Genomic DNA, 21,401 nt, shown 5'->3' with positions numbered 1-21,401 from the left:
GGAAATACTCCATGGGTTTGCTGCATCTGTAGGGAGAGCAATAGTAAACACATTTATATCAATACTAACTACAGGATTAGTTAGTGGAGGTGTCTAATGGCAGCATTGAGAAGAATGCATGGCCCGGATGGTGGGATGGTTAGTTAGTTATGGTGGAGGTGGATACAATGGAGTCTTTTAATAGACTGCTGGACAGGTAAATGGAGCTTAGAAAAATAGAGGGCTATGGGTAACCCTAGGTAATTTCTAAAGTAAATACATGTTCGGTATAGCTTTGTGGGCCGAAGAGCCTGTATTGTGCTGTAGGTTTTCTATGCTTCTATGTTACATTTGTAGTACACAGCCACATTAATGGGATGAAGGCACTTTGATATGGCATGACGGGCCTTCCTGTGGAATACTAGGAATGCAGATGGGTTTCTGTGACAGTCTGATGGCAGCATTTTAATTCCATATTTATTTAGCTAACTGAATTCAAATTCCCTTGCTGCCATTGTGAGTGGAACAAGTCTGTAGATCAGTAACCATGTAACTTCGTTATCCAGAATATTTCATTCATTAACTTTTGCCAAAATGAGTACATTAAGTTGTCATTGTACATGGCATTTCATCATATTACAAGATTCATATGATATCAGTTTGTCATCAGTTATTCTTCTGCATTAGGTTCATTGTCCAAACAGTTTGAGATGTTTTTACATATGTTCCTTGCCCTTAAAGTCTTTGTGTTGGCTGCAGAGTTTGTCATCTTGCCTCTGATTCTTTTGCTGATCACTTCAAGCCTGCCTGCCTCTGATTATTGCAACAAGAAGCAGTCTCTATTTCATTTAACTATTTGAGACACTTTTTAATATTTAAAAAACAGGTGTTGGATGCTTCTCAAAGTATTGACGCCTTGCATCAGGAGATAATGTCCAGAGTGGAGAAAACCATAGAGAAAGCTGTGGAGGAGCCAATCGGAGAACTCTGGAAGTAAGATCTCTTCTGCAGTGACAATAAGACATTTGGTTCATGGATATTGTTAGTATTTTCACCATCAAAGTATTGCATCTCCCAGTGCAATCTCGGGCGTGTTACTGTGGAAGGATTTAATCCACAATATGGTCATTTTGTTTATAAATAATTAGTTCAGTGAATGTGATAGTCCAGTATCTTTTTCTGTGATGACAAGTCTTCTATTTTGATTTTTCCTCCATTCTCTCCTACCTTTAAACTTGCATTGCATACCACCTCAGTTTCACTTTCCTGATGATGAAAGTGGATTTGGATTGTCAGCCAGCTCCCTATCCCAGGGATATGGACTCATTTGTTTTTCTATTCCAGATAGTGAATGCAGTAGGGGACAGGAGACTGCAGCTTCTGGAAATCTGGAGCCACACACAAAGGAACTGGAGTGTAGGAACTCATCTATGGAAGGAAATGGACAGTTGACTGGAACCCTTCATCAGCAATGGAAAGGAGCAGGGGAGATAGAAGGTGTAGAGGAGGAGTTCAGAGGGGCGAGGGAGAAAAGCAGGGTTCAGGGGTGGGAAAGAGCAGGATTCAGAGAAATAAAAGGGATGCTGGGTAGGGGAGGTGGAAGAGGAACAGTAGACCTCAGAGGCAGTGTGAGATGTCAGCCTGGAGGTAGCTGAGGTACAGGCACTACAGTTTCAAACCTGGATTTGGAGTCCTGGCTCAAACATTTGTATGTCCCTTGCTTAATTTTTGTTTTGTCTTACCCTCTTGACAGTATTATGAATGCTTGCTGGGGTTAAGCCAGTTTGGCCACCTATTAAGCCAAATAATGTTGGTTTTTTTGAATCTATAACTGAATCTGCTTTGATGTGCCCATGATTCTGAATTATAGTGTGGAAGTAGAAATTGACAACTGTTTCCAGGATCCTGCTAGAACACATCAAATAACTGGATACTGATCAGTATATTTCCTTGCTCTGTTACTTCTCAAAAGATCAACTGGGAAAGTCTGTAAAGAGATTACACATGAATCAGAATCAGGTTTATTATCACTGGCATGTGACATGAAATTTGTTAACTTAGCAGCAGTTCAACGCAATACATAATGAAAAAAAATAATATAGTATTATTATTATTATTGGTGTATTCAGCAACAGGAAGATGTTCTGTTCAGACCTAGTCAAAAATGCAACATAACCATTCCTGATTTGATTCACCTAAATACAAAATGTTTTGCTTCCAGGCATGGGATTAGAAAATCAGTTTACCAATGCAAAAAACTGTTTCTTGTCCTTATCTGTGGAAATATAGCAACCCATGTCTCAGGGAAGCAGAAGACCAAAATTCAGTGACACATTTATAATCTTGCCTTACTTGTGACTTTTCTGTCATGTTCAATTGGCAGCATTTCCTGTGGAGTATCATCTGTTCAGCTAGAAGTGGCACAGTGATGGTTTAGTCCTGATTTCTGCATGTTGTCCCTGTGCTTGAGGGTTTCCTCAGTGCTCTGATTTCCTCCAACATACCAAACACATTCCAAAAATTGCCTCTAGTTTGTGTAGGCAAGTGGTAGAATCTGGGTCAAGTTGATGGGAATATAGGGAGAATAAAACGTGATTAGTGTAGGGTTAGTGTAAATTGGTGCATATTCACTCAGTGGACTGGAGGGCCTGTTTCTGTCATGTTTCTCTGAAATAGTTACTGACTAGTGTTGTGGTTTCTCGTCCCCCACAAACGACCAGGAGACGCAGAAGATTCTTCAAGAAGTATTAAACTTTAATTTGCAAATCAAAGCTGAGAAAGTCAGTGAGCTAGTCGCTGATTGCCCACCGATCCTTGTACATAGCATTTTTTATAGCAATCTCCTGGTTTAGTTGCATTAGCATATCCAATTGGTCTATATCACGTACATTCACCACTATTGTTTCTACCTATTGACTTAATCATGTTCTAATCTACATTTCTTAGCTACCTCTCATTAACACACCATTATCTTCTACATTCTTAAGATTTCATCCGCCTACTAAATTGGATACGTGCATGGCAAATAGCAAATTTCAAAGCTGACTACATAGTTTTGGTTACACGGCAAACAATGCAACTTTTATACGCCAATACTAGTTACTCATGTTCCTTGTGTAAATTTCCACATGGTTAAATATTGCATTTTTGTAACAATTAAATTTATCTTAATAAATATTAATAATCAACCAGCGTCATGTTACTTAAAGGATGTAAGCACCCATTTGTGTGTGAAATAGCCGGAGAAAAGATTTCATTTCCATTTCACTTTGTATTCTAGCTGTAACCAACAGGTACTCCATTTTTATTGCAAGCAGAACATTTGTGCTTACACGTAGAACGGTTCAACTTCAGTATTTTGCTTTCACTGTTTGGCTGTTTGATCATGCCATTGACTCTTGAGAATTTGATTCAGAATCTTCAATGAGCACTGTAGCCACACTTGGGAACACAAGGATAGTTTATCCTATCTGAACCGTCTTGTTAATGCCACAAACAGATTGACCTCGCCTTCTTTTGTAATTCCTTGAAATACAGCTGATTAATTAATTGCTAGTCCTCTCTCCAGTGTTCAGATAAATGGGTTTCTGCACTGCAGTGTAGAAGTCTGCTGAATGTTGGATGCAATTCTGAGGGACTGGGTGCAGTCCCCTTCTGCACTTTCGTTTACCATCACAAAGTAGTGTCTCTTATTAGAGTTCAGATCGTTCATAATGTAAATCTAAAGCTAAAAACTATAATACAAAGTTTTAAGTAAATTAAATCAATTTAAATTTTTTGAATGCCTGAGACATTGAGAATCTGCTATTCTCAGATGTTTATCAGAGACAGGCAAAGGGTTTTGCATCAATCCTATGGGTGCTGACACTTTGGGACCCATAGAGGTTAATGCACTAGCTGGGGGTTGGGTTAGCAGGCTCGGTGGGGAGGGGGGGAAGAGTCACAGGCAGAAATAAACAGAGTGACATCAACTTGTGAGGTGCACTGAACTCAACACTTTTCAAAGTTTATACTCTAGTATCCCCTTACGCAATCTTTTCTTTGTACTTTTTTAAAGCATTGCCACCTGTTGTTCTGTACCTTGGGTTTGCAAGGTAGTTGGAGCTTGCATTGTTAATGCAAGGACTGCCACTCATGGCCTACACCTCCATTGGTGCTCTCCTGTGCACTGGAAACAGCCAATGAGAAGGGAGTTGATAGTCTAGAACACAGTGAAGAAGCTTGTCTAACATTGTAACAGGATCATGATTAACTGAGGAATGGCAGATTGAGTTTAGTTAGGAGAAATGTGAGGACAGGACCTGCATAGTAAGTGGTGATGATCTGGGGTGTGCTGTACAACTGGGCAACCAAGGGGTACAAGTCCCTAGTTCCCTGAAAGTGGTGATGGGTAGACAGGACAGAGATGACGCATTTGGCATGCTCCCCTTCAGTCAAAATACTGAGTACAGTAGTTGGGACATCGTGTTACCCCTGCACAAGACATTTGCATGCAGTACTCCAAATGTTATTTAAACTAGAGAAAATGTGAAAGTCTTTTTAGCATGACTAGAGGCTTGGGTTATTAAAGACTTTATTTGCCTAGTGCTCAGGAGGCTGAAGGGTGAATCTTACAAAATAAATTCATTATCAAAGACGTATATGCCACCATACACTACCCTGAGATTCATCACAGCAGATACGAAGAAACAATTAATGAAAAGCTACACACAAAGACTGACAAACAACCAATGTGCAAAAGACAAACTGCAAATACAAAAAAATCATAAAATACTTAACAGTGAGTGCATAGATTGTGGAATCAGTTCAGGGCATTCACAATAGAACAGAGGAATACAATAGAATCACACAAAGACTAATAAACAAGACAACAAATTGTGCAAACAAAAAATACCGAGAACATGAGTTGCAGAGTCCTTCAAAGTGAGTCCATTGTTCGTGGAATCAGTTCAGAGTTCAGGTGAGTGGAGTTATCCATGATGGTTCAGGAGCTTGGTGATTAACTGTTCCACCTTCCCTAGAGTAGGGAGTTCAAAATTGGGCATGTATCATTACAACCTATAAAAGGCATTGAATAGTTATATGGATAGGGGGGAAAATATGTATGAGTTGGGCTGAAGGGCTTGTTCCCTTACTGTGTTATACTATTATTGAAACTTTAAAATAAAACTCTTTCACAGACTTGATTTAATACAGTGGTTTCTGCTTTGCAGGGCAAACCAGTTCAGCATTTCTATTTATTGATCTAGTTTTATTAATAGGCTAATTTCCCTAGTTAATTATGGCAGTCTGTCATTAATGGAAGCTAGCCTGACCCATATCTAGAATGTTAGTAGCTATTCTGTTTTGAATACTTCGTTATTACAGGTAACTGCAAATACTGTTAAAACATTAACTATGCAACTGATTGCTCATTGACTTTACTGTGACCTGCCCATTTGTCCTTGAACATGTTGGTGCACATAGTAGAGAGATCTCATCACCAATGGTAGTGGATAATGAAACAAAGGGCAATGGCTATATTCAAAAATTTGAACTAAGCCACAGCTCTAACCCAAAACTCTTCATGGGGGCAGAGTTAGGAGTGAATCCAGCAGGTTGCAAGTTCGATGCAGATTGAGCAAGAAGATTGGTCTAACTGTAACTGGGACCAGTTAGGAAGGGTGTGAGTGAGAAAATCTTCCTTCAAACAAAACTTCCTACTGCTAAACTTTAAGGTATCAGATATCCACAGTATAACTGTCAAGCCATTCAGGTTCAGTCATGATATGATGGAAAAATGATGACATGCTAGGGTTGATGTTCAAGGGTCATCATTGATACCCTCTTCATTGTTAGGAGCTCAGAAAAGATGAGATCTATTGTGAGCATCTCAAACTCCACAAAATAGTAACGTCACTTTCCCGACTACAGCTCTTGATACAAAGGTGTTGCTAATATTAATAGATCAGGTGCAAAACAATAATGGGCTTTTTAGTCTGGCACTTGTAAGTATATGCTTAGTTTTGTGGAGTTGGGCAGTCTACCAGATCCCACATCACTGGCAATCCTATGATACTTGAAAGGTTATAACATTGTTTCTTGAGAAAGCAGGGCTTCTACAGTTACTGCTTTTGTTTTGAGCGAGGTAAAATATTGTGAATGGTAATAGCCAGTCAGTTACATTAAAGGCAACAACAGTGCTGCTTGTGTAAAATTTGCACCTGCACTGATCCTGTGGGTTTCCCCAGGGGGCTCGTGCTTGCTCCCACGTCCCATTGGTAGGTTAATTGGCTACTGTAAACTGCCTACAGCGTGTAACTGAAAGGTAGAATCTGGGGATGTAGATGGGAAATTGGGACAACTCTGAAGAAAGAAGTTAATTAAACTACTATGTGAGGTTGCAGTCTCTTCACATAACCAAAACAAATAATCTTTTCAGCCATTATTACATTATAAACAATTTATTTAGATATTACAGTTCAGCAGTCCACTTAATCAGCCTCTTTAAATAGGTGCTATTTGAACAAGGTTAAGAGTAAACATCAGTGTGCTGGTAAATCTGGCTCTTTCACCTTCAATATACCATCCTTTTCACTGAAGACCAAGGTCACACCTCTTAACCATCTCCTGTATTAAAACATGTTGGCATCCTCCTAAACAAAACCATGAGACCTCTATGACACTTTTCAATCATCGGCCAATAGCTCAGGACTGCCTGAAGAATTTGCCTCAAGTTGTTGACGTCCCACCACTTGGTCAATGACATGTACCTTCATTACATTACAATACACACATTGCTTGATTGCTTGTGTACATTGAATTACTAAAAAAAAACAGTAGTTATGAAGATGTTAGTAACTTCATACAATTAAGAGCTCAACTTGTATTAATTATATGGAGTGGTTAATTGATATTTCTTGAGTTTAGTGCAAACCTACTTCTATAAATTGTTATGTTTTACTGTGCCTACTATTCAGCATCAATCTCAGCTTTAAAGAAATTGTTTCGGTGTAGATGGGGAGAAGTGTCAAACTGGACCATTCTGTCATCCAAGGGTACTGCAGGAATTAGGGGTCTGAGATATAAAGTATATTCAATACATATATACCTCAAGCTGCTGATTAAAAGTATTCAATTCGTACAGCGTCTTTGTGATCTAATGTCCCAAATCACTAGTCAGCCATTGAAGCTTCAGATCTCTTTTAATACTAATAAATAAATCTGCATACAAGTAAAGTTCCAACAAGGGAGTTTGATCATGATCAGATTACCCATTTTAGTGTTGGTTACAGGATAATTTGGGGGACCATGTTTCTGCTCTTGTTAAATTATCTGGAGAGATAATATAGATCCAATGTAGAATGCCAGATAGGGCCTCTACAACATCTCATTACAGAGATGGTACCTCAAATATTGTATATGCTCTATCGGAATGTGAGCTTGGCCTTTTTGTGCTCATGCTTTGGAGTGAGACTTGTATCTGCAGCTTTCTCTCAGGCAACTGTGTTGCTCAGAGGTGCAACTGGTACCTTACTTAAGTATTTCCTTTGAAGGATTCATGAGTCACGTGGTCCCCATATTCAGATCTCAAACTGATTTTAGGATCAGTGAGGTCATCACTAAGTTGTTCTGTGTCTCCAAAACCTGTCCAAAATCCGAAAACTGAGCACAAGTGATGTTATTGTACAGCACAACTTTTCTTTCTCATTAAACATAACAAAGTCTATGTATTTCAAACCTTTTGATTGGGGCTGAGGCTAGCAAAGATAGTTGGTCCAACCTTTCTAAGAGAAAACAAAATATCTCCAATATAAAGAACGTAATCAAATTCACTCCTTTAACAAGAAATATTTGCATACCTGTACCACAATTCTCAGTGTAACCTAAGCAAACTGCTGATTTGATTCAGCTTGGAGAGAGATGGTTTAAAATAGATTCCTGATGTGACAGAATCCAAGCTGTCTGCAATCTCACTACCTTTTATTTTATATTGCTGCCTTAAATCCAACTGGAAGCCATTCTGTCGCTGCAGGACTGCTGAAGAACAAGCTGCTGGATAAAACCGCAGGAACTTTCAATTTACGTCGTCCAAATACGCTGCTAAAGTACAACAAAAAAACCTGTTGCTGAAGTGGATGGTAAATATGATGTGCTGATAAAGCAGAGGCAGGTTTGCATTTAATCATCAAATAGTCTGCAGGGTGATCTGAGCTAGCTCACAGATGAGGAATATTTCTTCTCAGTAGCGACCAGTACAGTATGCACCATCCGAGAATCCCGGTGCACTGATGACGATGTGAATTCATGAAACCTGCGCCAATTTACTGCTTCTTCAGAATATTGGCAGCATGAGAATCACCAACACTTTGCTTTCAAAGCTTAATTCCTATTATAATGAGAGGATCTCAAAGTCTTCATCTTCAGAATCAAAGAACCGTTCCAGCCTTTCAGAATCTGTAAAGTCTGGGGAGGAAATAATAGGCAGTGGTTAGCTTAAACATCCAATTCACAAACTAACAAAGATTCAAGATTGTTTATTTTCATGAGTGTAAAGGAGAAAGTAATGATTGTTACTCTGGATCTGATGCAGCATAAAAAACAGTAACCATAAAGAACACAATTAAAAAAATCTATGAATATAAAACTACAATGTACAAGTTAACTTATATACATAGACTGATAGTATGCACTGAAAATAATGGTAGATGATGTGTATGTAATGGCGGTGGGGCTGGCTAATGGGTGGAGTGTTGATCAGCCTGATGGAAAGTATGTCTTTGAATTTAGTAGCCCCAGTGTGGATGCTGTGTAGCCTTTGCCCTGATGGGAGTGGGACAAACGATCCACTGCCATGGTGGGTGTACCCTTTCTGATATTGTTGGCTGCTTCCTGGTACATATGTCTGATGTGTGTAGACTGTTGCCTGTGATGCACTGGGCAGTTTTAACTCCCCATTCTAGAGCCCTCCTGTCCACCACGGTGATACAGCATGTTAGGCATTGATGTGCATACACCAATGAGAGTCTTCAGCCTTCTCAGAAAATAGAGGTATTGGTGAGCTTTCTCGACTGTGGAGGATGTTGTTCTAGGACCATGAGAGGTTGTACGGGATGTGCCCTCCCAGAGTTGAAATTTATATATGATACAACTAATATTAATAATGAAAGTAATAATTCAATGAGAATAGTTTGTTACCAGGCGTAAGACAGTGGACATCAGGGAAACGAGTGTTCTGGTGATCCATCAGCTCAAACATTGGTAGGGCATCTTTCTCTTGTGAAATCTGTAGAGAGATAAGAGAGTTGTGATACCGAGCAGAGTTCTACCAGTGTCAATTACACAATCTGGGAATGAGTGGTAGAAAGTACTAGCTAGGTGAGGAGGACTGAACTCTCAGCATTGCAGATGTAGAACATGTAGTGAAAATTAAGGACAGTTTTTAAGGTTTTCAATGAAAGATAGGTTGTGCATCCCTAAAATAATGCAAAAAAAAACTTTCAAGAGGCTCTGAATACAAAATCAATGAACAATTAAACCTTTCAGCCAGAAAGAAACCAAACATTGCAGCATTGTATTTGGTGGCTGACTGGCCAGTGAATCAAAGTCAGAACTAGGTTTAATATGTTCTAAAATTTGTTGTTTCACAGCAGTAGCTCAGTGCAATATATTAAAAACACAATAAATTACAGTAAGTATATCTATAACCCCCTGGGTCGCTTCAGGCTTGCTCAGCTCATTCTCATCTAGGGGGAGCAGCCTTCGGCCCCGCCAAACTGGGTAATCAGCTGGTGTGGATGCTGTGTGATGTCCCCGCCTCGCCCAAAAACAGACAGTACACCATAAGCGATTAAATGAGTACAATTTATAAAGGTTACTATAACTAAGTGATTAATAACGATACAGTATATATGAAGAGAAAAAATAAAGAAAAGGCGCCAAACTTATCAAAGTCCAAACCACTTCGTGCACAACCATTGGAGCTCAATTACTGAAGTCTTCTGGCCACCATTCAATCCCCTCCGAACTCCTCGACTCGCAGCTCAGGACCCTCCGAGTGGTCAACCAAGCACATCTAGCTTCATCCTACCTCCTGGCCTCGGACCCCCACTTGGGGTCCGATCCTCGCCTAAGTCTGATCCTTGCGTCCTCTCTCTCAACCCCCTTGCGCCGATCTGACCAAAAGTTTACAAACTCAGAAGAAAACGTTAATCCCCATTTGGTTTACAAAGGAATACCATTCTCGTTATCAGTAAATTTTAACCCAAACCAGCTTCCAACACTCTCTCGCAACAAAGAAACATTCCTGCTTTTAACAAAATAAAGAAACCCTTTCCCAACAGTAACAAAGAAAAAAAGAAGAAACCCCCTTTACATATCTAAAAATTTAAATGCTACAAAAAGAAAGCAGCAAAAAATAGGCAGTGTTAATGGGTTGGTTCACTGTCCATTCAGGAACCTGACGGTAGAAGAGAAAAAGCTATTCCTAAAAAATGACGAGTTCATGTCTTCAGGCTCTTGTACCTCCTCCCTGATGGCAGCAATGAGAAGAGGGCAAGTCCTATGTGATGGGTGCACTTTATGATATAGGCCATCTATTTGAGGCATCACCTTTTGAAGATGTCCTTGATGCCAGGGAAGCTTGTGCCCATGATGAATCTGCAATCTTCTGCAGCTTTTCTGATCCTGTGCAGTAGCCCTTCTGTACCAGACAGTGACGCAACCAGTTAGAATGCTCTCCATGGTACATCTGTAGAAATCTGCGAGAGTTTTTGTTGACACACCAAATCTGCTCAAACTCCTAATGGATAACCACTGTCATGCCTTGTTCGTAATTGCATCAATACATTGGGCCCAGGATAGATCTTCGGTGATGTTGACACTAAAGAACTTGAGATGGCTCACCTTTTCCACTGCTGATTCCTCGCTGAGTACGGGTGTGTATTTCCTCAACTTCCCCTCCCTGAGATCCACAATCAATTCCTAGGTCTTACTTGGTCTTGAGTGTTATTGTGATACCACTCAACCAGCAGATCTATCTCACTCCTGTATGCCTCTTCAATGCCATCCGAAAGCCTGCCAACAATAGTTGTGTCGTTGGCAAATTCACAGATGGCTTTTGAGTCATAGAGAAGTTCAGCACTGAAAGTATTTGGCACATCTAGTCCATGTCAAAGCCATTTAAACTGCCTACTCCCATCGACCTGCGCTGGGACCATAGCCCTACCATGTAACTATCCAAATTTCTTTTAAATGGTGAAATTGAGCTTGCACGCACCACTTGTACTGGCAGCTTGTTCCACACTCTCATGACCCTCCAAGTGAGTAAGTTTCCCCTCATGTTCCCCTTGAACTTTTTATCTTTCACCTTTTATTAACCCATGACTTCTGGTTGTAGTCCCACCCAATCTCAGTGGAAAAAGCCTGCTTGCATTTACCCTTTCTATACCCCTCATAATTTTGTATACCTTTATCAAACCTCCTCTCAATCTTCAACATTCTAAGGAATACAGACCTAAGCTATTCAATCTTTCCTTATAATTCTGGTCCTCCACACCCATCAACATACTTGTAAATTTTCTCTGTACTCTTTCAACCTTCTTTATGTTTCCTGTAGGTAGATGACCAAAACAACACACAGAACTACAAATTAGGTCTCACCAACATCTTATACAATCTTGAGCTGTGCCTAGCCATACAGCCACAGGTGTAGAGAGAGTAGAGCAGTGGCCTAAGCATGCATCATTGATGTATGCACTGTTAAAGGAAATGTTATTTCTGAACACCACGACTGCAATTTCCCAATGAGAAAGTCAAGGATCCTGTTGCAGAGGTACATATAGATGCCCAGGTTTTGGAGCTTGTTGATTAGTACAGAGGTGTTGAATACCCAGTTGTAATTAATAAACAGCAGCCTGACATAGGTATTGCTGTTGTCCAGATGGTTTGAGGCTGAGTGAAAGCCAGTGAGACGGCATCTGTCGTAGAAGTACTGTGGCAGTAGCAAGTTGCAGTGGGTAAAAGTTCTTGCTTAGGCAGGAGTTGAGTCTGACCATGACCAGATGTGAGTGCAACAGGGTGATGGTTGCTGAGGCAGCTCACCTTGCTCTTCTTGGGCACTGGTATGATTGTCCTTTTTAAGCAGGTGGGAGACCCCAATTGCAGCAGTGAGAGATTGAAGATGTCTTTGAATACAGGTTGTCACAAGTTTTCAGTGTCATACCAAGTATACCATTGGGGCCTAACACCTTGCGAGAATTCATCCTGCTGAAAAATGTTCTGACAGCGTCCTCCAAGACTGAGATCACAGGATCGCCAGATGCTGCCAGGACTTACACTGGTGTAGTTTTATTCTCCCTTTCAAAGTGTGCATAAAAGGCATTGAGCTCATCTGCGAGTGAAGCATCACTGCCATTCATGATGTTAGGTTTTGCTTTATAGGAAGTAATGGCCTGCAAACCCTGCCAGAGTTAACTTAGATTGGCTCTGTCTCCAAATGGAATTATTTTTGCCTTCCAAGGGTTGTACCTGGACTACATGTATAGTTCTGTATCACTGGTACTGAATGCCACAGACCTAGCCCTCAGAAAACCGCAGATCTCCTGGCTGATCCTTGGCTTGATTTAGGTATATCTGACAAATTCTCAGAGCCACACACTCATCCACCAGGTCTTGATGAAATTGGTGACAACTGTGGCATATTCATTCAGATTTGAAGATGAATCCTTGAATATCATCCAGTCCACCACTACAAAGTAGTTCTGTACACATGCATCCACCTCCCATGACCATACCTTTGTGTCTTCACCACTGGTGCAGCAATTCTCAGTCCCTGCCTGTACGCTGGGAGTAGAAGTACAGCCAGGTGACTGGTCTTGCTAAAGTGCAGGAGTGGAATTGCACGCTAAGCATTCTTTATGGTGACGCTACAGTAGTCAAGTCTGTTGGCTCTTCTGGTTCTGGTTGGCCAAAGGCTTTTTGAAGCTGGCCTGATAGAAATCCCCTGGAATGATCAAGAAGGCATCAGGGTGTGCTAATCATGGTGTTCAGCTTCAGCAGTCTGATGACTGCTGTTCATGGTGCTCAGCTTCTCCAGGGCCTGTCTGATAGTGGCCTGAGGTGGAATGTACACAGCTACCTAGACAACAGTGGGAAAATCCCTTAGCTGATAAAATGGATGACATTTGACTGCAAGATGTTTCAGGTTGGGTGAGCAGGACTGAGACAGAATCGCCACATCCGTGCACCACAATGAGTTAATCATGATGCACCCTCCGGCCCCTCCACCAATGGCCTGTTCATGCAGTGGATGGTGAAGCCCTAGGCTGCAGCACTGCATCTGACAATGTGTGTCCTCTGGATTTACTGCACTGGCACGGTAATACAAAAACACACCAGGACAAATACATTTGTCCCCTTCAGAATCTTAAATGTACTTCATAGTTGCAGCTTAAACCCAATATAACAATAATATCTTGCTTTTAATTAAACACCATAACCATAATCTTTCAGAAATAAACTGTTAAATAAAAATATAATTCCATTTGGATTAATCAATGTTAGTGTGCAAAATGTCTGCACTCCAGATGACTCAACCAACATCATTGGAATCTACCATTACAAACAGGATATATAATGCTCCCGTTTCAATTTCTTTTTGAACTGTGATCACTGACTTTAGCTAAGCAAGTTCAGCCTATTCTGACAGAAACTCTACTGATAGTTCCAAATGAAATAACTGGTATTCTAATTGAGAAAACTGATGTTAATAAATTATGCCCTAGAAGCTACACAAAAAAAACTGCTGGAGGAATTCAATGGGTCAGGCAGCATCTGAGAAGGCAAAGGGGCTATTGACATTTACAGTTGAGACGTTGCATCAGGAATGGGGGGGGGTGGGGATGGGGAAGAGGGCCAGTGAGGTAAGAGGGAGGGGCTAGGTAGGACGTGACAGGCAATAGTTAGAGACAGACAAGGAAGGAAAAGAGATGGGGTAGATGGAGCCAAATGTGAGGAGAAAAGGGTGGAGGTAAACACAGCATGTCTTCACCCGTTGATTCCAGCATCTGCAGTTCTTTGTGTCTCCACTAGAGGCCACAGGTTGTTTTACATCAGAAAGCGGGTGCAAAGGGAACTCTGACTGCTCTTAATGTTCATTACTTCCCCAAGCTCAATGACATGTCTTTTTTTAAAGCACGAATAGGAAGGTGGCCAGATAGACAGAACTTGGCTGCAAAGATCCAATTCACATCAGAAGAATCAGTCATACCATTTTGATTCTTTGACACCAATCGTTAAAATCCTCTTCGGTGCTGCAGAAAAACCCCTAAAGAAGAACAAACAAAGCAATCAACGTCCAGCACTGAAGAAATTATAAACCATGTACAGATTGACCAGCAATCACTCTTTGGCTTCTACACCTGACAGAATTCCAGTGTTGGGGTCTTAGGTAAAGGGGTCAGGGACTGTTATTGTCACTTTTTTTTTGCTGCGGGAGAGGGAGGGGCATTTTGGGGTCTGCAAGGTTTGTCTTTTTCTTTGTTGTGCTGGTGGGAGGGGGCAGTTAATGTCTGATCTTTCATCAAAACCCATGGTCTTTCTGTATTTAATGGCTCTGGGGAAGACAAATACCAGAGTTGTATTGTAATGCATACTTTGACAATTCAATGAACCTTTGAAGACTGCAAGTCATCATCTGATCCCTTGCTCCCAATCTACACTAGTCTGTAAGAGGAATTCATGAAAAATGATGGGGGTGTAATGGGAATATGTGTGTGCTAATGGGGGTGGTCGGCAAGAGGATGTGCTTGGAGTTGACTGTGTAGGAAGGATATGAGCATATTTTAGCAAGGAGATGCAGCCACATTCTAAGTAACTAGTTATGGACTACTAGGTGACCAGTTGGAGTTAATAGAGACCTGCTACAGACATGCAACACTTGTAGAAATATCCCCACTAACGTAACGATTCAGATTCAAGCCTTCCACAGCAATGGGCAACTTGACTACTCTTCAGCCTCTTTCCATAATTTAATATTTCTATCATTTTGTAATCAGATTTATTGGGACAATATTTCTTACATATGTGGATCTTTCACATACAGAAAGGAGAAATTATATTGGGAAATAAACAAATGGCAGAGAAATTAAACGAACACTCTGGGCCCATTTTCACAGAAGACCTCCAGAAATAATGAATAAAAATGAATAATGAATAAGGAGTTGAAAGAAATTAGCATTGGTTAGGAAACAATTGGAGAAATTACTGGCACAATAAGCAGATAAATTCCCATGATTCAATGATCTGCCTACAGACACCTTGAACAAGGCAGCAATGGATTTTGCATCTGCACTGCTAACTAGCTTCCAGACTATGGACTCTGAATAGTTTTCTAGCACTGAAAGGTACTAATTATAGCCTCACTCTGTAAGTAAGTAAAGAAAAAAGCAGGGAAACATTGTTATGGCACCACTCATTCAGATTTTCAATCTCCGTCCTATATACCAATTTGTCACCACCTTTGACTTGGCCAACAACAGTAGTGTCATCAGCAAGGTGTATGGTTTTGTCTGATATTAGTGGCAGGGAAAGTGCAAAATTCTGTTCTTAAGGAAATAACAACAGGGTGCTTAGAAATTAATCTCATCAGGCAGAGCCAACATGGAAATATGGGAGGGAAATCATGTTTGATGCATTTACAGGGTTTTAAACTTAAAACCAGCAAAGCAGATAAAAGAACCATTGGATGTGGGGTTTTCAGACTTCCAAAAGATCTTTAATGCATTGCCACCCAGGAGATTATGAGATAATGCTATGATTACTGGGGTGCCGCAAGCACTGTTGCTGGGGTCCCAGATCTTCACAGTCTACATCAATAAGTGTCATCCTAGATTTACTCACCTGCAGATCCCATTTAGTATGACTGGCAACAATATCTCTGCACTCAACATCAGCACAAGGCTGTGTACTTAGCCCTGATTTAATTACAATACACCTAAGATTCTGTGGCAAAGTACAGTTCCAATGCTGTATTTAAGCTTGCTGATGACACCACTGCTGATTTAGCCAAACCAAAGGTGGTGACAAATTGAAATATGGAGGGAGATTGAAAATCTGGCTGAGTGGTGCCACCACAATGTTTCTCTCAATGTCAGTAAAACCAAAGAGAAATGCATAAGCCAGTCCTCATTAGGGGGTCAGAGGTGGAGAGGGACAGTAGCTTTAAATTCCATGGCATTGTATCTGCTCTGGGACAGTACATATGCAACACACAAAATGCTGGAGAAACTAAGCAAGTCAAGCAGCATCTACGGAAAAGAGTAACCAGTCAACATTTCGGGCCAAGACCTTCATCAGAATAGGACAGGAACAGTTATTACCTTACAACCATCAAGCTCCTGAAATGGCATGGATAACTTCTCACCACAACTCTGAAGAGATTCTACAACCCACAGGCTCACTTTCAAGGTCTCTTTACAACTCATGTTCATAGAATTATTTTCTTAATTTGCATAAGTTGTCTTCTTTTGTATATCAGTTGTTTGTCAGTATTTATAGTTTTTCATAAATGCTATTGTATTTCTTTATTTTCCTGTAAAAAAATGAATCCTATGGTACTTTGATAATGAATTTTATTCTGACTTTGACATCCAGGCTTGCTGAAGGTGGCAGTGAGGAGGATTATCTTTGTTTGCCCATCTGGTAGTGTCTTACCATGAGAAAGTTTGGAAAAGGGGTCTGTTTTTTGAAGCTTAAAACTTATTATGATCTGTACTGGAGGCCACCGGAGTGTACTTAGGGCATCAAGGCTGGAAATGTTGCTTTGTTTATCTTACTCATGGATTTTGGAAAGCAGAGCTGGAGATGCAATTCCAATATAGGTTGCCCACATCACATAAGTATACAGGAGGATAGGGAACACTACTGCCTCACACACCAGCAGCTTTGAAGCAAGTTTGGGGTCCCAATCTTCAGACATTTTTCCTCAGAAATCTAGAGACTGTGCTGGCAAAACTATATTACACCATCAAAGGTAGCTGCCTAGATTGAGGAAATGATCCACCGCTTTTGCAGTGTTGTATATCAGGGATGGATTTGAAGACAAGCTTTGATGTACAAACAATAGAGGCAAAGCCCATTCTATCATATGACTTGGTACTCAGCATCCAAATGCGTTGTCTGCTTACTGCAACTCAGCAACTGGGATCGGAAGTCTGGAATATTACATATTGAAGGTACAGAATAGGAAGCTTAATACAAATAAATTCAGCATTTTACTTGTACATTAATACCAGGCATATCCTTAAGTGTCCCAAACTCTCTTGAATGAGGCACACTTGAACCAATTATTACCCCAGTTTAAACAAGAAGCAGAATGAAGTCCCAAAGGCAACGTGTTCCATCTTTTGCCACCTACTCCCCAAGGCCAGAGTGCATTTCATTGCTATTTCTAGTTACCATCAGGATAAATAGCTCAGCATGGTTTATATTCAATAGAGATAAGTGATGCTAAGTGCTCTTTAATATATGGGCTCAACAGGAGATGGAAGTTAAAAGGGGGAACAAGAACTCACACCTTTTCTCGAAAATGATCACTGCAATCAATAGCCTGTAATTTTCCTTTCGGAGTCGAGCTTTTAAGCTGCCTATACGAACAACTGTGGCCCAGGCCTGAGAGTGAGGAATAAGCCAAGGTTTGGCCAATTTAAGTGCTGGGCCAGATCGAAGAGATCAGCACGTTAGGGCCGGAAGCAAGGGACTGCTCGCTGGTCACTGCTCCACAACATTTACTCTTCTCTGCACTGAACTGAGGCTGTGGCTATGGATTCACATTCATGCATGTTATTTGCTTACTTTTATTGCTTGCCTGATTTGGTTTTTTTATGCACATTGGATGCTTAACAGTTTTCTTTCTTATTTGGGTTTCTTTGTTTTGTGGCTGCCTGTAAGGAGATATATCTTAAGGTTGTGTATAGAATACATACTCTGGTAATAAATGTACTTTTAACTTTGAAAGGAATTGCCTCCAAACAAAGCAAACTTATTCTTCTTTTGTATGTGAGATTGTATTTGTTTGGCTAAATACTGATGTAATGTGATCATTGTACCTCTTATCACTAATCCATTATCCATACAGTGCTTAGAAACCATTTGTAATCCTCAGATTGCATTTTATTTGCCTGGCAAATTCAGAGAGATTTTTAGGTATTAAAGAAATTGAGGGACATGGAGTTACTTAAGGAAAATTACACTGGCGTAGAAGATCAGCCATGATCAGATACTGAGAAAGCTTGATGCTCCTGCTTGATTGATCATTTTCTTTAAAGACCTTAGACTGGCTGTGCTCAGCCAATCCTGAATTACTGAACTTACCACTGCAATGGAAGGGTCCAGGTCACAGATGTTCATTCTACAGGGAGGGTGCTGACAGTGAAAGCTCTCGTCTGGTATAGAGAAGTCTTCAAATGACTCCACCGCAGGCTGGGTTGTGTGTGGGTCAAGATAGATCAGTTCATCTTCTGAGAATCAAATAGCATAAGAATTCTTATATTTATAATTATGGCTACATAAGGATCCATTCAATAAAATCATTAACAGGTTACAAGTCTGGACATGTGTATGGTTTGCTGTATCTAGTTGAAATTAACCTGGTCACAGAATTGCAACAAGTCATTATTTGTGGAAGGGACAATGAGATGATCAGTGTGAGTAACTTGTTCATTAACACATTGTGGGCTTTAATGCTATATTGCCACAAGATTAAGGGCCCCAGTGTTAAATCACAGACATTATATTCAGTGTCAGCAAGACCAAGTAGCTAATTATAGGTTTCAGGAGAGGAAAACCAGAGGCCCACGAGCCAGTCCTCATCGGAGGACCAGAGGTGGAGAGGGTCAGCAACTTTAAATTCCTAGGTGTTGTTATTTTGGGGGACCTGTCCAGCACATTAGTGCAATTGCAAAAAAAAGTATGGCAGCACCTCACTTCCTTATAAGTTTGTGAAGATTCAGCATGACATCTAAAATTTTGACAAACTTCTAAAAATGTCTAGTGGAGAGTATACTGACTGGCTGCATCAGTCTGGTATGGAAACACCCAATGCCCTTGAATGTAAAATCCTACAAAAAGTAGTGGATTCAGCCTAGACCATCACGGATAAAGCCCACTGAGGACATCTACATGAAACACTGTTGCAGGAAAGCATCAGGGACCCACATCACCCAGGACTCCTCCCTTCCTGCTACCGCCACCGGGAAGAAGGTACCACCAGGTTCGGGAACAGTTATTACCCCTCAACCATCAGGCTCTTGAACCAAAGGGATACCTTCACTCAACTTCACTTGCTCCATCAATGGAATACTCCCACAACCAATGGACTCATTTTCAAGAACTCGTCTCATGTTCTCAATATTTATTGCTTATTTACTTATTATCATTATTTCTTTGAAATTTCAAGTATTTTGTAAATTCTGGTTTCTGGTTAATGGGGACACATCGAAACCAGTACCTTTGGCCCAATTAAGCAGCTGTCTCAATTAACCAAAGTTTCATGAAAATAGTTAAAAAAGAATAAAACAAACTGTAAGAAATTATGTATTTAAATGAAATACAGAACAAATTAGAACATTACCAATACGACTGCAGTACTGTAAAACTGTGTATTAATTCCTAATACTTATTGGTGGAGGAATCCATCAGCTTCGTGCTTTGACTGTAAATGAATAAAATCAGCACAGACACCTAGTGCAGATAATGGACTGTCTTCATCAATACTGTCGATGACTGCATTCTCCAAATCTTTGTTTACTATGACTCTATTAGTGCAGGTCGATTAGACAGTTTCAATGGTTCGGCATGGTCCAGATGGGCCAAAGGACCTGCCTGCTTCTGTGCTATACTTTTCTATAACTCTTCATTATAATATTCAAGATATTTGCTTCAAAGTAGAAACTTAAAAGAATTTGATACCTTCAAATTCTTTGTGGTTTCTAACTTGCTGAAGTAGTGAAATTGTTTCATTTTCAGTTCCAGCCTTTTCTGGCAGCTCCAAGCACGATTGCTTGAAACTGCTGCAAGCAAAACTGTTCTGAATTGTCTCGTTGCTTATCTCTTGCCAACTATCAGTGACAAAAATCGATGCTTTTTGAACTCAAACGCACACAACTGTTTAAAGACTGTTCACTCCAACCAGTGTTGTGTCTCGCAGTAGTTAGAAACCGTTCGGCAACAATCTCCAGTCCCAATTTTTATTTTCGATTGTAGGGCATCTGCAGTTTTATTTGTTGTCCATTATCCACTGTTCCTTATCCCACGAGGCCATTATCTGACATGCCTATCACTTACCTTCATACGTACCGTAAACTATTCATTATTAATATTTTTAATTTACTAAAAACTACCGCAGCCATTTAGAGATAACAGGAATAAAGATACATTTCATTAATTACTGACCTACATAGCCGATGAAATAATGGGCACTGTTTGGCTTTCCACCAATGACTCCTAGAGACTGTGGCAACATAAAGCATTTCTGAAAGAGAAAAGAATGGAACAGATGCAGTACCAAGGAGGGAGCATGGGCTAAAGAACAGAAGGAAATGATCATGCAAAGGAGTATTATAGCAGAAAAGTCTCGAAGAAGGAAAGGGGGTAGAGAAGTTTAGTGAATTCCCAAGGCCAGGCATTAGGCAATTAAAGATAATGGTGGATTGATTAAAACGTCAGGGAGGTGAAAGTGGCTGGAGATGATGGAAAGCATATAATCTGGAAGGTTATAGAGCCGGAGAAATTTTCAGATCTGGGTAAGTTATTTGAAAAAAAAACAGTAAGAGTTTGAAAATGAGGCTTTGAAAAACCAGCATGTTGTGGATAAGCGCAGGGCCATGGGTAAATGGATTTGTGAACAGTGAGAATTAGGAGATGTTAGCAGGGAATAGGGCGATCTGCTGTTTATAGGAAGAGGAAGATGTATTTCTGCCAGAAATACATCAGAATAGTCATGTCCTGAAACAAAGCCATTCATGGGTACGTACTTACACAAAAGAAGAACTGAGGTGAGGGCAGAGATGATCTGCAGGTGGAATTAGGTGGTCTTGACTCACAAAAAGGACGTAGAGTTTGCAGCTTGACACGGGTGTAACGGTCTGATTGAAGGTCAAGCAATGACCAGGGAGATAGATGGAATCAGTGGCTATGGAACTGAATTCCCCATGTGGTTTGAAGCCAGTATTCCAGTATTTCTGCTTACCCTGGGCTGGACATCAGACAAAGCAGTGAATTGATTGGTGACATGGAACTGGGTGTCATCTAGAAGAGTTGTATCTAGATGATGTTAGTGGATGAGAAATAGAAAATCAAAGGCAGATCCTTCTGTTGGGAGAGGTGAGGTGGAAGTTTTCTGCTCAGGAGCTGGTGGTGAAAGATAACACTGGAGAGTAGGGAAA

At 40.5% G+C, this 21,401-nt stretch overlaps 2 protein-coding genes across 6 annotated transcripts in view; one reads left to right on the top strand and one right to left on the bottom strand.

Moving 5' to 3' along the window:
• The window catches only part of dtymk (deoxythymidylate kinase (thymidylate kinase)), a 50,265-nt gene that overhangs the window by 21,628 nt on the left and 7,236 nt on the right, over positions 1 to 21,401 (top strand). Inside the window, exons 5-6 of one of the 4 annotated variants that reach the window (XM_059951063.1) lie at positions 866 to 972; positions 14,153 to 14,284. In XM_059951063.1, the coding sequence (XP_059807046.1) occupies positions 866 to 972; positions 14,153 to 14,177 (132 nt within the window). In that variant the 3' untranslated portion in view covers positions 14,178 to 14,284. Of the gene's footprint in view, positions 1 to 865; positions 1,137 to 1,323; positions 3,168 to 14,152; positions 14,285 to 21,401 lie in introns of those variants that run through there. The other 3 variants (XM_059951076.1, XM_059951067.1, XM_059951070.1) reach the window with 3 other exon arrangements.
• Positions 2,642 to 21,401, bottom strand: part of atg4b (autophagy related 4B, cysteine peptidase) — an 84,063-nt gene continuing 65,303 nt past the window's right edge. For both annotated transcript variants that reach the window (XM_059951033.1, XM_059951041.1), the window contains 5 exons: positions 20,410 to 20,488; positions 18,331 to 18,476; positions 14,228 to 14,284; positions 9,157 to 9,244; positions 2,642 to 8,424 (listed from right to left, as the gene is read on the bottom strand). In XM_059951033.1, the coding sequence (XP_059807016.1) occupies positions 8,351 to 8,424; positions 9,157 to 9,244; positions 14,228 to 14,284; positions 18,331 to 18,476; positions 20,410 to 20,488 (444 nt within the window). In that variant the 3' untranslated portion in view covers positions 2,642 to 8,350. The remainder of the gene's footprint in view (positions 8,425 to 9,156; positions 9,245 to 14,227; positions 14,285 to 18,330; positions 18,477 to 20,409; positions 20,489 to 21,401) is intronic.

This window comes from Hypanus sabinus, chromosome 2, assembly GCF_030144855.1.
Source record: "Hypanus sabinus isolate sHypSab1 chromosome 2, sHypSab1.hap1, whole genome shotgun sequence".
Lineage (NCBI taxonomy): Eukaryota > Metazoa > Chordata > Chondrichthyes > Myliobatiformes > Dasyatidae > Hypanus > Hypanus sabinus.
Note: the sequence above shows the minus strand (reverse complement) of the source record. Positions and strands in the feature narration are given on the sequence as shown.